This window comes from Euphorbia lathyris, chromosome 9 (assembly GCF_963576675.1).
Source record: "Euphorbia lathyris chromosome 9, ddEupLath1.1, whole genome shotgun sequence".
In the NCBI taxonomy this organism is placed as follows: domain Eukaryota; kingdom Viridiplantae; phylum Streptophyta; class Magnoliopsida; order Malpighiales; family Euphorbiaceae; genus Euphorbia; species Euphorbia lathyris.
The window spans coordinates 73,852,632-73,869,824 of record NC_088918.1 but is presented as its reverse complement, the minus strand read 5'-3'; the positions used below and the strand labels follow the sequence as shown (position 1 = coordinate 73,869,824).

The window sequence follows — 17,193 nt, the reverse complement described above, 5'->3', positions numbered from 1 at the left end:
ATGATCTTATAAATTTCATTGCACAAAAAGGATATGCTTGAGATTTTTCATAGAACTTGGAGACTCGATTTTAAGAATGAGAACCACACTGGTGTCCGAGGAGTGAGAAGGGAACATACCAAGTTGTAACCACTAATTGCAAGCTTTAAACACATCTTGCCCCATATCTAGCCAAAACCTCTAAAAGAAAGTTGGGCTGAGTTTGTTCAATCTTAGGGACTAGTAAGGGCTCATGGAAAAAATATCATCTCGAAACTCATCAATAGTAAAATCAGCTATAAAGGCATACATTCATATCCCCAGTAACGTTAGGCCTTAAAAATCCACCCTAGGTAACTTGTCAGTAGGATCACCATCAAAAAGAGCATTGAAATAATAAAGAATTACCTCCATCATCTCGTGATTATTAACATCCCATATATCGCCATCCTGCTACATACGATCAATGATATTATTCTTATACCGGACTAAAGCAATAGAATGAAAAACATATGTTTCTATCACCTTTCTTGAGCCAAAAAGTTTTCGCCCGCTGTCGTTAGTAGCTCTTATGGGACCTAGTAGCCACAACTGTGAGTTATGCTCGGTCCCAATAAAATCTATTCTCCATATACTTGTACCTCTATCCTTAGGGGAGGGGTTCCAATTAGTCAGGAAGGGAAAAATGAGTCTTCTTTCAGATGATGAAGACTTTATTCCTCCAATCGACGATTTTGTTGATGAGCTTGGAAAAGTGAGTAAACTTACGTGTCTTCCAACTTACATGGCATTCGATATTATTTTTAGTAGGCATCAAGAGTTTCCTCGATAAAATGGCAGTAAGCCTACACCTTTCCCGTCAACAAAACTAATATATCGCGACTAGTTGGGACCAAACGATGGGAGTATCTACTTTGGAGTGATAACTTCTCAAAAGGAAGGTAATAAAGGAACTCAAAAGTCGTGTTCAAGATGTGCTTCATAAAGAATGAACACATTATCGTCCATTAAACTATTGGATCAAATGTTAGGTCCAAGCACCTCTAATGTGTAAGCACCTCCACTTTGATATATTATGGTGATTAATGTCAAATCCTCTAGGGTGAGTATGTTGGCAACCTCGTCAACTGGATGACACTTCTTTAGAGGGGTTGGACGATAAAAATGGTTAAATTTAGCAAGTAAACCTCCCCAGAAGCTCTCTTCACACTTCCACAGTTTTCTCTTCGCATCTTCGTATAGATCACATAAATTAGTGCTAACATTGTTGAAAGCTTGAGAGACAAAATTCTCATTTGTGTACCTAGCCATGGTTAGGAAGAGCATTCTAGTATATTGTGTGATAACTTCTAATTACTTTAGTGTCTCAACGAAAGGTTTCCTATATTTTTTACTAGAGTCGTTGGTCTAATAAATGTTTAGGGAAGAAGAAAGTTTGGACATTTTGTGAAAAAAGCAAAGAACAAGTTATGAATCATTAGAAATAAAAGTGTAACAGACTTAAATAGAAAACAGAAATGAAAAAAAGGGTAGAGTGAAGAACTGATTTGGATGTGGAAGCGTTATTTTGTTTTAAAGTTCAAATGTAAATGTAAGATAACCTTTGCGCTAAGCTCGAGAACTACTGAAGGAAAGGTTTCTTATGACAACCCGAGTCTATATACCTTTTCATCATTAAAAGCAACCATCAAATTTACATCAACATTTACATATATTTCGATCAACAACACTTATATTTTGGGATAAGAGATAAAGACATAGTTCATTAATTGATCATTCACATCAATGTTCAAAATGGAAGATAAAAGGAAAGGAAACATCTATTTTGGGCAAGCAGAGGCTCAAGTCATTTTTAAGGCCTATACAACTCTAGAAAGCCAATGATAAAAGAGGCTCACATGATTGAGCATGGTGGGAATTGCTCCACCGCCTTGTGAGGGGGTAGAACAATATTTTCATACGTCAGGCAACCGATAAATGAGTAATATTTACTTTCCCTCTCTTTATTATTATGTGATATTCCGCTTTGTTTACTGTAACTAGTCATCGACTTTGGCATCGACGTGTACCTAAAGAGCCCACTCCGTCGCATGTCAACAAGTAAAGCAAAGATAATCTAATTACAAACAAGGCTTAATACATCATCCACCCCTAAACTTATTCAAAAAGTTTGATTGCTCCCTCAACTTAGTTAAAATGTTACGATAACTTCATCAACTTGCTTAAAATGTAGTCAATTAATCACTAAAATATCCTAATACTATTTTTTTTTATAATTCACTTTTGAGTTGTTTTAATCATATTATTATTAAAATATTGATGCTTATATATATATGCTATAAATATATATTTTTTATATTAAATAATTTTATATTATTATTTTTAGATAGTATAATATACATTTTTAATTGAATCTAAAAGATTAATAAATAAATAAAAGTAAAAAAAATATAAATGCGATTAAGCGATTAATCTCGGGTATCATATTCACCTACAATCTTTTTTTTAGCAGTATTCACCTACAATCTTAGCTAGGGCTATAAATGAGTCGAGCTGGTCATGAGCGATTTGGTGGTCGGTTCGATAAAAACTCGGTTCGACTCGATTTAATTTGTAAACGAGCCGTTCGTGAGCACGATTTATTGGCTCGGTTCGTAAACGAGTCGAGCTTGAGCAGGTCAAAACTCCGCTCGGAAGCTCGCGAGCAGGTTCGATTAGAACATTTATGAACAAATTTTAGTTTTGTAGAAAATTATATAGTTTTATGTTAGTTCACAAATATATAAACTTAATATTATATAGTTTTATGTTGGGACGTTGCAAGCGGTGCTGGGGGTGCCAGCTTAGCTGGGATGTCCGGTCTGCCTGCACGTCCCAGCCTTCAGTTAAAAAAAAAAAATTATTTCATTTGTTATTAGATTAGCCTTTCACTTTCTACCAAAAAAAAAAATTAGTCTTTCACAAATATAAAAAATGAGTAATAGATGAACTATTTGTAAGCATCTTGTTTATTTATTCACGAACTTTGCTTGTGAGTTTGTTTATGTACACTATTAAAGAGTTATTTGCGAACAAATTTAATAAATATAATTAACGATTTACTCACAAATAATTAATAGTTACATAATTTTCTTAATGAACCAAACTGAATGAGGATTTTAGACTTTCGAACTCGTTTATTTTCTAATGAGCTGAACCGAGATTAAGCAAGTCAAAGCTCAACTCAAACTCGTTAATTTTATAGTGAACCGAACTTGAACAGACCAAAACTCGGCTCGGCTCTGCTCGATTACTGTCTTTAGATCTCGAGCCTTCAGCAAGCAGGGGAAGCGCAAAATGGAGAATGAAACAATTAGGTGGATTTGATAAATGGGTGACGTCCGGAATATAAAATGACTAATGTAAAACGACATCTTCTCTTCTGTCTGAAAGGCAAAACGCGCTTCTCACACACACTCCTATATTTAGATATTTTCTTCTCTTTTTTCTCCGATATTCCCTAATAGCTTGTCTATCGATTTTTCAGCTCAGGAAACAAAAGAGGAAGAAAATTTATTTCTGAACTAGAAACAACACAGGAAGAAGAAATGGCGGATCAGCTCACCGACGATCAGATCTCCGAGTTCAAGGAAGCCTTCAGCTTATTCGATAAGGATGGAGACGGTTCGTTTCTTTCTTTTCTTCTCGTCTGTTATGTATATTTCCAGATCTACTTCGTGGATTGTTTTTGTTATATTTGATGGATTTTTAGGTCTCTTACTTATTTTATTCGTTTTCTTGTTGTTTTTATGTGGTTATGTTGAAATAATTAGTATATCGGAGCATGATTTCATTAGTTTTATTAAATTTGTGAAAGAAAACCGATCAAATGGTAAATAGCTGTTTGGATCCATTTCTGCGGTACGTTATTATCTGTTACGAAGATGATGAATTGCGAATTTGCGATCTCTATGATCAGGATTGATCTCAGAACTATCCTTGATAGCGATTGTATTGGTAATAGTATAACTACCGTTGAATTGAAACTATTATTTATTCGATAAAAACTAGAGGCGATTTCTGATAAGGACACCTTACCTGTCAAAGAAATTAATTCTTTTTATGTTGATATCTTTCAGAAATTTCTTCCACGCATTCAAACGGCTTTTTCTTGTACGTAGCCTTAGGAAATTGATTACTGTAAATTTGTAGTTATATATGCCTGCATATAGTTCAATTATTGTGGCATTATTCTCTTCTTTTCCGTGACAGTTTGTTAAGTTCTTATTAAATCCTTGTGAGTTTCTCATAAAAATGATTGTGCACAGTAGGGTGTGTCCAGTAATTATGCAAGGATAATGACATGTTTTAAATCAATCCCTGTCAGCAATTTTGATTATGTATGTTTCCATGGCTGAAATATCACCAAATGCTAAAATGACATGTTGATAAACCAAGGTTTAGTTTGTGAATTTTGAATGACTGCTAGTTTGTTAATTGCAGCTTTTCCTATCTGGGGTTTAATTCGTGGGAAGATTCAATCTGAAAAAAGGAATAGGAAGCTGAATAGTTAGTTAATTTTCCTGTGCTTTTGTTGTTTGTGATGAGCAGGTTGCATTACCACAAAGGAGCTTGGAACAGTGATGAGATCTCTGGGTCAGAACCCTACAGAGGCAGAGCTGCAGGATATGATTAATGAAGTTGATGCTGATGGCAATGGAACCATAGATTTCCCGGAGTTCCTCAACCTCATGGCTAGAAAGATGAAAGACACAGACTCAGAGGAAGAGCTTAAGGAGGCATTCAGAGTGTTTGACAAGGATCAAAATGGTTTTATTTCTGCTGCTGAGCTGCGCCATGTCATGACTAACCTTGGTGAGAAGCTTACCGATGAAGAAGTGGATGAAATGATAAGAGAGGCAGATGTTGATGGTGATGGCCAGATAAATTATGAGGAATTCGTCAAGGTTATGATGGCCAAGTGACCATCATCATCTTCTTCATTATCACATTAATTCCCACCAAAACTAAAATCTTCAGAAAAACAAACAAAAAAACATTTTTAAGAGATGAAGGAAATCAGGAGTACCACCAAACTAAATATAGTTTCAAATTTCTATTTTCCTTCATTGTGTAATTTTTATCTGATAATGGCTTGAAATCTCTTATACCTTAGGAAGGTAGGAGTGTATCCATATTCCATGGTGGTAGAGATGTTTGATATTTTTTTTCATGTGTCTGATACCATCTCAAGAATTCTTTTTGTATGCTTCTTTTTCAAACTGAACTTGAAGGGATTCAATGCAATTTATTGGATGGATATGACTCTATTCTATCTGCAATCTGTTACTTGATGCTTTTTCCTCCAGTTTTGAGTACTTTTTATAGATCTCAATTATTTTTGCTTTATTCCTATTTATCCAACGACAGGTGCGTTTTGTTGGCTCTGCTTTGCTTATTTTAAAAGGCTGAATTAGTGTAGGCACAGCTGGGCCATGACAAAAGATTCAGAAAATAAACTGTCCACAACAGCTTATTCTAACTGTTAGTTTGACTCTGAATAATAATTTATTCAGATTGCCAACCTATAAAAGTAAGATGATCTCGGCAAATGTAATGTCACGGGGATAGATTTGGATTATGTCAGATTTCTGAGTGCCGTTGATACTTGATAACTTGCTGGATCCGCTTTGATATTCTTTGCCGGAGTTATCTGCAAAACAAAACCGGAGACAGGATCTCTGGGAAAACTCTCCGACGATCAAGTCAGTTTTTGTAAAAATGAGTCTACAATTTAGCAATAGCTTTGTGGGAAAAAATATGAACGTACCTCCCCCCTTATTCTTAAGGCCTTTTATAGGTGTTTTTTGGGTAACCGCCGAAGGCGGTTACTCCTTAGTGGGCCACGTTCTGAGGGCGGTTACCCCTTTTTAGGCCATGTCCCTTTCGTGGTTTTCATGGCAACGAACGTGGTTCTGAGTGGGAGTCTTGATCCTCCGTTTAGGAATTCGGGGCGGTTTACTCGCTGCGCCCGCTTCCTTCATTCGGGTCCCGTCCAATCTTAGCCCATGGGGCTTTAATATGGGTTGGGCTTGCGAAATGAATATAACCCGTTTTGGGCTTCGTGGGTTATCACATGCCTCCCCATTGGTCTAGCAAGAGCCCTTTTAGGGTCTTTTTATAGGGGACGCTTCGTCTTTGTCCGATTATTTCAAAGTTTTGAATTTGTGCATTTCCCCTCTTTCGTTTTCTCCGGCGTCGACCTTTTAATTCCGTTACTTCTTTTCCGGCGTTGACCTCTTAATCACTTCACTGTGTTGTCTTTTTCATGTAAGTTTTTCTTTTCACATTTGTTCCTTGTTCGGCTTTTTGCTTCTGTTTTCCTTTTATCGATCATGTCAGACCTCGACTTTGCGCCGTTTGACGACGATTATGTCCGCGAGGTCTCTAACGAGGTCGAAGAGATGGTTGAGGAAGCTTCAACCAGCTCTCCTGGGTGTAATTCTCATCCCGCCGATTTCCTTCATCTGGCGAATACAACCGACGAGGGTTTAGGTTTTGACCCCAAAAAGTTGATTCCGCCACCTGTCCCAACCCCTCGTTTGTTACCAAAGAAGGACAGGTCGGGAAGTCTGGTTTGTCAAGAGACAATCGATGATTTGCGGGAGCATTATCCCTGGCTCCGAGGTCTCGAGACTATCATTCCTGGGGAGGATAGGGGACCGGGCGATTACCCAAAGGGGTACTTCACTATTTTCGTGGCCCAGATTATCTGCGGCTTCACTTATCCGCTGGCGGATGAGATTGCTTCCGTCCTAGGCGGTTACGGAATCGCGCCCGGGCAATTGCATCCTAACGGCTGGGCCGATTTGACTCTGGACAAATTCTTGGCGGATTGTTTGGAGGTTCCCTTTTCGCCCAAAATCTTCTCCAAGCTCCACCATTTCAAAAGCTCGGCGGGGTATTTCACTTTCATCCGCCAGAGTGGATACTATGGTTTTGACGAGAAGCTGAACAAGATCCGTGAGTGGGATCGATCTTACTTTTTTATCAAGTTTAATGAGGAAAACCTGAACTTCCTTCGTTGCTGGAGCCGACCCAACGTAAAGAGTTTGAACTTCGGGTATCCCAGCAAGGAAGAATCCGCCGTTATCAAGTTCCTGAAGAGCACCCCACCTTTTGTATGGACATACGATCAGGCCTTTCATATGCTAAGGAGCCGAGTAGCGATTGCATACCGCGAGGGGGATCGCGTTGTCTATATTCCTTATCGCGTTTTTGTGCAAGGTACTTTTTATTTCCAAGTTGATGGTTTCTTTTAACCCTTTGCAGGGGTGATCCTTTATCTCAAATCGCTGCAGATCGGGAGGCTAAAGCCCTGGCGAAAAGAAAGAAGCGGATGACGGAAACCGCTTCCGTTGTAGGGGCGGATCCTTCTGGAGGGACGATTCCTTCTATTGGGGCGGCTTCCCCGGTTAGGGTTTCCGCTTCACAAGGTCCCGCTTCTGCCTCCGAGGATCTTCCTTTAACCAGGAAGCGGAAGATAAGTGCGGATACAGAGTCTTCTCGTTCTAAAAAGAAGAACACTTCTGTGTCCCTTACTATTGGCGGTGCACCTGTATCCGCCTCGTCTAAAGGAAAGAGCAGTACCCCCATTCACGAGGTATCTTGATCTACTCCCTCTCGTATTGCTACTTTTTCCTCATGAGCTATCTGTCGTTCTCTTGATATTTTTCTTTATGCTTTTGCAGCCAATCCCCGATATTAGCGGATGGTGGACTAGGACTTTCGGCCTGGCCGTGAACTTCTCTTGCAAGGATATTGTATCTTCCATATGCAATGTCCTCGGGCGGCTTCCCTCTGCCTCCCGTGTGCGCGAGCAAGTACCGCTCCCTACTGCCGTGGAAGGGATTGAGAAGCGTTCTGTAGAGGTATATTATTGTTTTGTGCTTCGCTTTCAAATATCTTGTGTTCATTGTAACCGCATATTTCTATTCGCCCATTTTTATTTGTGAGACGTGTTATATGCAGATTATCAATTTCGCTGAGGGCATTCTCCGAAGGGATGCAGAGCGAGCCAAGGAGTTGGAAAGTCTTGGTACGGAATTGGCGACTCAGAAGTCGCTTTATGATGATGTCCAAGGGAAGGTGAAGGTCCTAGAGGGCACCTGTCAGAAGGCCGTGGGCGAGAAGGAGGAGGCCCTTAAATCCCTTCAGGCCAAGTCCGATGAACTGCAAAAAGCCCTCGACGACCTAGCTGCTTTCAAGGAGGCCCAAAAGAAGAGGGTTGAGGAGATTTTGGCTGAAGATGGCGCCCGTATCTACTGGTATGGGGAGCGGATTCATGCGGCTTATGAGCACGGGCATCAGGGTCTAGTACTTAACCGCCCCAAAGTTCCCATCCCTGAAAAGGATTTAACTGGGGAGTGGGATAAGCTGGAAGCCGAGGATGCTGATATGGATGAGGTACTCTTCTTAGATTGGAAGAGTCTTCAGGATCCTCCGATTAGCTGCGAGATCCCTATTCAGCCCGCGGAAGGAGAGGCACCCCAAGCCGTTTCTCAACCTATGCAAGAGGTACCTCTCACCGAAGAGGTTACTGAAGCGGTTACCGATTCAAGGGTTGAGGATTCGCTTGAAGTAGATCCTCCTACCGGAGGAGATGAGGAAGTCGCCGCAGTCCAGGAGGGCATTAGGGGCGAAGGAGAGGAAGCTGTAGCATAGCTTAACTTATATTTGGACTTTTGTATGTAAAAACCATGTAACAAACCGCTCTGATATATATATTTTCTTTCGGTTGTTGCTTTTCATATGTGTGTGATTGTCACTTTTTTTTTTTGCCCTTTATATGTGCCCTTTGTCCTTTTGCCGACTCCATATTTGTGTTTCTTCATAGCTAGGGTGGCCAGACCTTTTTTGCAATTTTGAGTACTCGTTTATTCGCTTAATTTTATGCCATAACTTATAATTCTTCTTTCGAAAATAATCATAAGTTTTGATCATAAGGTTTTGCGAGTGATGCGTAATCATGCATCCGCCTTTCTTTAAGAGGCAACACATTTATGTGTTTTTGATTTTAACCCTAAGGTTTTTTGCGAGTGATGCGTAATCATGCATCCGCCTTTTTTTTAAGAGGCAACACATTTATGTGTTTTTGATTTTAACCCTAAGGTTTTTTGCGAGTGATGCGTAATCATGCATCCGCCTTTCTTTAAGAGGCAACACATTTATGTGTTTTTGTAAAGAATCCGCATTTTGTTGTAACATACTGAGTGAATGTAATAACTTTTATTGATGACGAGAAAAAGTTTATTACATATGTACACCAATTGTGCGGGATTGAAGCCTCATTAAAACCTTTTATCAGAAAACCCAGTGGGAAAAACTCATAAAAGGAAAAAGAGTACTCGTCATTTCCTCGAACTACTCGGCCATTCTATATAGGCGTAGATTCTCGAGATTCCAGGTGCGCGGGAGCTTCTTTCCACTCATTTCTTCTATTTCGAAAGTGGCCGGTCCCATCTTCTTGGATACTTTGTATGGCCCGATCCAGTTGACGCCTAGCTTGCCTTTGCCATCTCTAGACTGTATTTTATCTGCTTTTTTCAAGACCAAGTCGTTTTCGTTGATCATTATTTTTCGCACTCTTCTGTCATGGTATTTCTTGATTCTATTGCGGTACATTGCCATTCGCATGTAAGCTTTTTCTCTTCGTTCCTCCACAGAATCCAAAGCATCTCTGATGTTGATAGGATTTTGTGTGTCGCAATAATAAATTGTCCGATCTGTGGGCGACTTGATTTCAACAGGTAAGACTGCTTCGGCTCCATAAACTAGCGAGAAAGGTGTTTCGCCTGTTGCTGCCTTTACAGAGGTTCTGTATGCCCACAACATATGGGGTACCTCATCCGCCCAACCTGTTTTTTTGTCACCTAGCCGCTTCTTGATGCTTTGAACCATGGCCCTGTTGGTAACCTCCGTCATACCATTTGATTGGGGATGATTTACAGAAGAAAAATTATTCTTGATTCCCATGCTTTCGCAGTATGTTTTGAACTTGGCACAGTTGAACTGGGTGCCATTGTCGGTTATAAGCTTCTGCGGGATCCCAAATCGCATGATAATGTTCTCTCGTAAGAACTCGATCATTCGCTCAGGTGTTTGTGCGGTTACTGCCTCCGCTTCTACCCATTTGCTGAAGTGGTCCACTGCGACTATCAAATACTTCATTTTCTTTGTTGTTTCTGGGAATGGACCCACTATATCAATTCCCCATGTTGCGAATGGCCACGCCGTCATTATAGTGATTTGTTCAGCTCCGGGAACATGCTTTTCATTCGCATGGATTTGACAGTTGTGACATTCCGCAACCATCTTCTGGGAATCTTCCACCACCTTGGGCCAGTAGTATCCCATCAGTTTGACCTTTCTTGCCAATGCCGCCGAAGCTTCGTGCGCGCCACAAATTCCTTCGTGTAGTTCTCACAGCACATAGTCTCCTTCATTGCGACTAACGCATTTCAACCATGGACATGTGTATGATTTCCGATACAAAGTTCCATCCCGCATTGAGTATCGTGCCGACTGCCCAATTATTTTTCTGGCTAAGCTCTTATCAACCGGCAAATCTCCCTGCTCCAGATATTGACGGATTGGCATCCGCCAATCTTCATCGTCTTCCAGTTCCTCGATGATCATAATCTGATCAACCTCGAATACTGGTGCCGATTTTATTTCCAAGCTGCATGCTTTTTGACTCCATGGTTCTCTACTTGCCGCTGCTTTTGCCAATTCGTCAGCTTTTGCATTTTGGCCTCGTGGAACATGCACCATCTCCCAAACGACTCCCTTGTGCGTTAACTCTTGTGTCAATCGGCCGACTACCTGATGGTATTTTACGAGCTCCTCCTGTTTCACCAGATAATTTTTTGTGATCTGGTTTATCATGAGTTTGGAATCGCTGTAGATTACCACTCTTTCCGGGGTGAGTTCATTGAGCAATTTCAATCCGCATATCATTGCTTCATACTCTGCGGCATTATTGGTAGTTTTGAAAGTTAATTTTGCTGCATAGCACAGGCGAATAACCTCCGGGCCCTTGATGACGACTCCTAGCCCAGCTCCGTCTGCAGATAAGGCCCCATCTGTGTACATGCTCCACTCTTCTTTTTGTGCCTTCGGACATTCATCGTCATCCCAGGTGAATTCGTTCACGAAATCGGCGAGTACTTGGCTCTTTAGCGCTGGTCTCCCTTCATAGCGAATATCGAATTCTCCCAGGCGAATTGACCATTCCATCAACCGGCCGGATGCGTCAGGTTTCTGTAATACCTTTCGCATTGGGATGCCAGTTCTCACAATGATAGTATGCGCCTGAAAGTATGGTTTCAATCTAGCCGCCGTGGTTATCACTGCGAGGGCCATTTTGTCCAACTTCGAATACCGGAGTTCTGCATCCTTCAGGACTTTGCTCACGTAGTACACTGGATATTGTTGCCCTTCTTCTTTTCGCACCATCACAGTGCATATCGCCATATTGGTGACGGATACGTAGAGAAATAAATCTTCTCCATCCTCCGGCCTACTCATTAAGGGCAGATAACACAGTAATCGCTTTATCCCCTCGAATGCTTCTTGACAATCCGGCGTCCATTCAAAGGACTTGGATTTTTTGATGGCATTGTAGAAAGGCAGACATCGCCTAGCTGAGCATGATATGAATCGCCCTAATGCCACCAACCGCCCGTTCAGTCTCTGTACTTCCCTTATGTTTTTTGGCGTCTTTATCTCCATTACTGCTTTAACCTTCTCAGGATTCGCCTCAACCCCTTTGCCGCTAACAATGAAACCCAGGAACTTTCCCGCTCTTGCCCCGAATGTGCATTTCTCTGGGTTCAATTTGAGGCCATATTTGATTAGCACTTCCAGGATTTCTTTGATATCCTGCGGGTGGTCTTGCATTTTCTTGCTTTTGATGATCATGTCATCAACGTAGATCGAGAAGTTCTCGCCGGATTTGTCTGAAAATATCTTGTTCATCATCCTCTGGTATGTTGCTCCCGCGTTTTTCAATCCAAAGGGCATCACCTTGAAGCAATAAGTCGCCTGGTGAGTTATGAACGATGTTTTGATTTCATCCGCCTTCTCCATGGGTATCTGGTGGTAACTGGATTTCACGTCGGTGAATGATAAAGCTTCATATCCTGCAGTTCCATCTACCAATATATCAATGTTAGGAAGCGGATACATATCCTTCGGACATGCCTTGTTCAGATCTTTGAAGTCGACGCACATTCTGTACGTTCCATTTGGCTTTTTGACTAGCACCACATTGGCTAACCACTCCGGATAGGTGACTTCTCGAATTGCATCTGACTTTAGCAAATCCGCCACTGCTTTTTCAATCGCCCTTTGCCGCTCAGGAGCATGTCCTCTCTTTTTCTGTCGCACTGGGGTTGCACCTTTGTCTACATTCAAACGATGGGTTGCTACGTCTGGACTTATTCCTTTCAGTATTTCATTTGGGGCGGCAAATGCCAACTCACATTGGACCAGCACCTCGGCAATGGCTTTCTTCGTCTCTTCGGGGAGGCCCGTCGCTATTCGCACATTTTTGTCGCTTGAGATGGCGAATAGTTCCGTTTCTCCCAATGCTTCCGCTGGCAACTTCTCCTCTACCCTAGCTTCCTCGTCTGGCTTTGGTTCAAGTGACAATGTATAGGCCTGTTGAGATACAAGTTGATCACCTTCAACTATGACTCGCCCTTGGTGTGTTGGCAAATGTAACGTTAAATGCTTCATTGAGACGAGCGACTCCGTCTCCGACAGGAATGGCCGTCCCAGAATTATGTTGTAGGCCAGTGGGAGATCAACAATTGCGAATTCTAAATCACCTCGCCATTTTAGATTCTTATCGCCCATTTCTGCCTCCAACACCACCTGCCCACTTGTTTGGGAGGATTGACCCCCAAAACCAGTTACATCCATGAAGGTGTGTTCCACCCGCTCGTCGTTGATTCCCAACTTGTTGAATGCTGTCCGGGTAATGACGTTGCAAGAACTGCCTGTGTCGATAAGGACCCGTTTGACGTCCCATCCTTCAACGGCCATCGTGATCACCAGGGCATCCGCATGTGGCTCCGTGATTCTCGCAAATGAGTAATTGAGGGCATCCCCCCTATGTGTGTTGCTCTTTCGCCGTTCACGGCAAGTTCTTTTTGTTGGAGGCTCGTAGATTCCGCCTGCTATCACGTTTATCACCCCTTTCTTCTGCTTCTTTTCTGGTCGTGTTTCTCCCTCATGCGGGAGCGTTGTTTTCTCATCAGCTGTTTCTTTTCTTACAAATTGACTCAGCTTGCCTCTCTCGATCAGTTTTTCTATTTCCTTCTTCAGTTCGTAGCAATCATCTGTTTCATGGCCATTCAACCTGTGGAACCTGCAATATTTGTTAGGATGTCGCCCCAAACTGGTTCGACCTTTTACCTCGGGGAACCGCACATCCTTCTTCAGGGGGCCCTTTTCGATCCAAAGTAACACCTCCTGGCGAGTCGTGTTTAATGGTGTCTGATATCCGCCACTTTGAAAGGGGCGATCGCCTCTTCGAACAAAATTACTTTTGGACTGGGTCTGGCGCCGATTGTCCGAAGTGGATCTAGCGGCATCTCTTTCTCGCCGGGTTTGAGCCCTATGTTCCCTGTTGACATCATCCACTTCCATGAATTCCTTTGCTATTTTCATGAGTTCGGCCACTGTGCGTGGTTTGTTACGAATGATTTCTTCCCGCATGCTCCAATCTGTGGTTCCATCCGCCATGATGTTGCGAATACTCACGATATCTAGGTTCTGCAATCGCACCAGGATATCGTTAAAGGCGACAACAAATTCCCTTAGGGAATGATAGTTTCTCTGTTTGATCTCCTTCAGCTGCCTATCTGTCACATCTGCCGCTTTACAGCCCACAAATTTCGCACAGAAATCCCGACTATATTGATGCCAATTGTGAATAGATTCTACCGGCAAAGATCGAAACCAATCAGATGCCGCACCGCCCAAAGTTGTCGAGAATAACCTGCAAATTATGCTTTCGCTTGCCCCTGCAACATCCATTAACTCTCTGTAGTTCCTGACATGAGCCTCAGGGTCAGAATTTGGATCCCCATAGTATTTTGGTCTGGCAGGTGCTTTGATTCTGTGATCTGGAATGAATTCCCGCAACGAAGGGGCAAAAGGTGAATCGCTCTGGACCTCTGCTCTCGGCCTAGGCGAGTACCCCATTCGCTCCATCATGCTTCGTAATTGATCTTCTAAGTCAATATCGGGTATTCGCCGGACTTCTTCCATCCGCTGCTGGTGAATTCTGGGTGGCATCCACCCGCCCATCGGTGTTGAGACGTGTGCCTGTTGGGGGACTAACCGCTGTCCCGTTATAGGATCAAAGTTCCATGTGTGCTCTCGCCCAGGAGTAATCAACTCCGAATGTCTGTGAGGAAAAGGTTCCACTTGCTGTAGCGGAAGAGTGCCTTGCACTCCTGGCAACGGTTGGGATGGCTGCCAGGTCGGATGTATCGTCGTAATGAGATCTGGGTGCGAGTAGTTGCTCGGGTGGCTGTGTGGGTTTGTGCGACTACTCTGGCCCACTTGATTTGGCGCCTGAGATGGCTGCGGGAGGGCCGATATGACAGGGATAGTCGGTGATTGTGTTGAGATAACTACAGGTTCTTGAGGAGCAGCCGCCACGGCGGTATTGTGTTCGGCGAGGGCAGTTAGTAAATTAATCATTCGATCTCCAGCCGCCTGGCTCATGTTCGAAGCCAAGACTTGTCCTGCCATCTGCACGAAATCACTATTGGACATTTCCATCTCAGTTTGCACTTGGACTTCCAATAAGGGACTCAATTGTCCCGAAGGACCCGATGAGCTAGGCACCACAGGCTGTGTACTTGCAGGTTGCGAATTTGCAATCCGTGAACCTCGTGAGTTCATGCTAGTGGATCTGGTCGTAACACCGGTCGTTCGTGATGGTTCTGACATGTTCTTCGTGTACCTTTAACCAAGTGTTGGTAAAAAAGGTCCACCTTCACCGCACCAATGATAACTTGCTGGATCCGCTTTGATATTCTTTGCCGGAGTTACCTGCAAAACAAAACCGGAGACAGGATCTCCGGGAAAACTCTCCGACGATCAAGTCAGTTTTTGTAAAAATGAGTCTACAATTTAGCAATAGCTTTGTGGGAAAAAATGTGAACGTACCTCCCCCCTTATTCTTAAGGCCTTTTATAGGTGTTTTTTGGGTAACCGCCGAGGGCGGTTACTCCTTAGTGGGCCACGTTCTGAGGGCGGTTACCCCTTTTTAGGCCATGTCCCTTTCGTGGTTTTCATGGCAACGAACGTGGTTCTGAGTGGGAGTCTTGATGCTCCGTTTAGGAATTCGGGGCGGTTTACTCGCTGCACCCGCTTCCTTCATTCGGGTCCCGTCCAATCTTAGCCCATGGGGCTTTAATATGGGTTGGGCTTGCGAAATGAATATAACCCGTTTTGGGCTTCGCGGGTTATCAATACTTTTTTTGAGCTTTCGGTCAATTAACCGATACAGAGGAGTTTTCTCTTCTATATGTGTTTCATCAATGTTTAAGCATATCGTTTTGGAAGGTTATCTCTTTCTTAAAATTGAATGTTTGACTCTCCTAATTCTTGACGTACTATGGTGAATTATTTAAGCTAATGTCAAAGGTCTCTATCTATCTCCTATAATGTTTCTTATATTAACTCGTATGTTCCATTCGCCCATTTCTCGCTGAAGCTTCCTTGTTAAAACAATTGGTATGTTGAAAACTCAAGGTTGTATTTCACAAAAAAAAAAAAAACACATTTATACACAAGAGAGTTGGTTAACCCTACCATGGAGAAACCGAAAGATCAAGTTGTGTAGTCTAACTAGAATATGAAAAAATAGTCCTTATCAAATTAGAAAATATGACCTTATCACCTCCCCCCCAAAGCTTAGTTGTATAGGGATGGGACCACATTATAAGCTTGTCACAAAGTAAATGAAAACACTATCGGTGTAACGGCTTGGTAAACACATCTGTCGTTTGGTCAATAGTTGAAATGTAACGCGCAACAAGTGTCTTGGATCGTAATTTATCTCGAACGAAGTAAATCAATTTTCAAATATTTATTGTTGTTGCGAAAGACAGGATTAACAGTCAAATAGATTCACTCAAATTATCACCATAATATAGGAACCGACGAGATTGGGAAACCGATTTCATGGAGTAGCATTTGAATCCAACTAACTTCGAAGTTAAAGAAACATAAACATCCAAAGATGCACATTTGAAAATAATTAGGGAGATTTCCAAATATTAATCGATATGGAATATCAAAATTAACAATACATCTAGGTAATATATTAATCACATGCACATATATATTAAACGCATAGGACCTAAAGGGAACAAGTAAACAAGCATGATTTAACAAAGCTAGACCAGTTTTCATAATATGCCAACGTTTTCTTCCTGTACAACCATTTTGTTCTAGTGTATAAGGACAATATGATCGAACTATGTTCTGCTTTGAAAAATATTTGGTGAGAGCTTGAAACTCTCCTCCCCAATCAAATTGAAAGGATTTGATTAGTAAATCAAAATATTTTTCTACAATAAAACAAAATTTGATAGAGGTGTTATACACAATTTCTTTTTGAGAAAGTAGATCCATGAGTATTTAGTGTAATGATAAAAAAAAAAGCACATGATATGAATAACCATCATACGATTTAATTTTAGTAGGACCCCAAACATTAGAACATATCAACTCGAATGGTTGTTTAGCAACAAAATTAGATTTAACAAATAGAAGTTTATGAATTTTTCTTAAAGAACAAGGTTCACAAAAATAATTCTTTTTATTATCAGAAGCTAAACTAACATTAGAGAAAACTAATTTTGTAACAACTAGAAGAGCTACATGGCCTAAACGAGCATGCGATGTAGATATTGCAGCGAAATTTATTGAAATTGTAATTGAAGCTTGACCTAGAAGATGATTTCCTTCGTTACCAAATCCTTTACCAAAAAAGTTAGCAAAAAAATCAATAAAGATGTTGTTAGAGGTAGTAAAGGATCTATCAGAAATCAAAGTTTGAGAAGCCGAAGCGACAAATAACATCTTTAAATTTAAGATTTCAAAGGTTAACAAAATGGAAATTGGAATATAGAATCGAAACAACGA

The 17,193-nt window shown here is 41.6% G+C and overlaps 2 protein-coding genes across 2 annotated transcripts; both read left to right on the top strand.

Moving 5' to 3' along the window:
- Positions 1 to 3,432: 3,432 nt before the first annotated feature.
- LOC136205637 (calmodulin-7) lies at positions 3,433 to 5,300 on the top strand. Its single transcript, XM_065996315.1, has 2 exons — positions 3,433 to 3,642; positions 4,570 to 5,300. The coding sequence occupies exons 1-2, from the start codon at positions 3,567 to 3,569 to the stop codon at positions 4,941 to 4,943; spliced, it is 450 nt and encodes a 149-aa protein (XP_065852387.1). The 5' UTR covers positions 3,433 to 3,566; the 3' UTR covers positions 4,944 to 5,300.
- A 1,445-nt stretch (positions 5,301 to 6,745) lies between these two features.
- Positions 6,746 to 8,861, top strand: LOC136205636 (uncharacterized). Its single transcript, XM_065996314.1, has 3 exons — positions 6,746 to 7,621; positions 7,710 to 7,889; positions 7,990 to 8,861. The coding sequence occupies exons 1-3, from the start codon at positions 7,358 to 7,360 to the stop codon at positions 8,680 to 8,682; spliced, it is 1,137 nt and encodes a 378-aa protein (XP_065852386.1). The 5' UTR covers positions 6,746 to 7,357; the 3' UTR covers positions 8,683 to 8,861.
- The last annotated feature ends 8,332 nt before the right edge of the window (positions 8,862 to 17,193 follow it).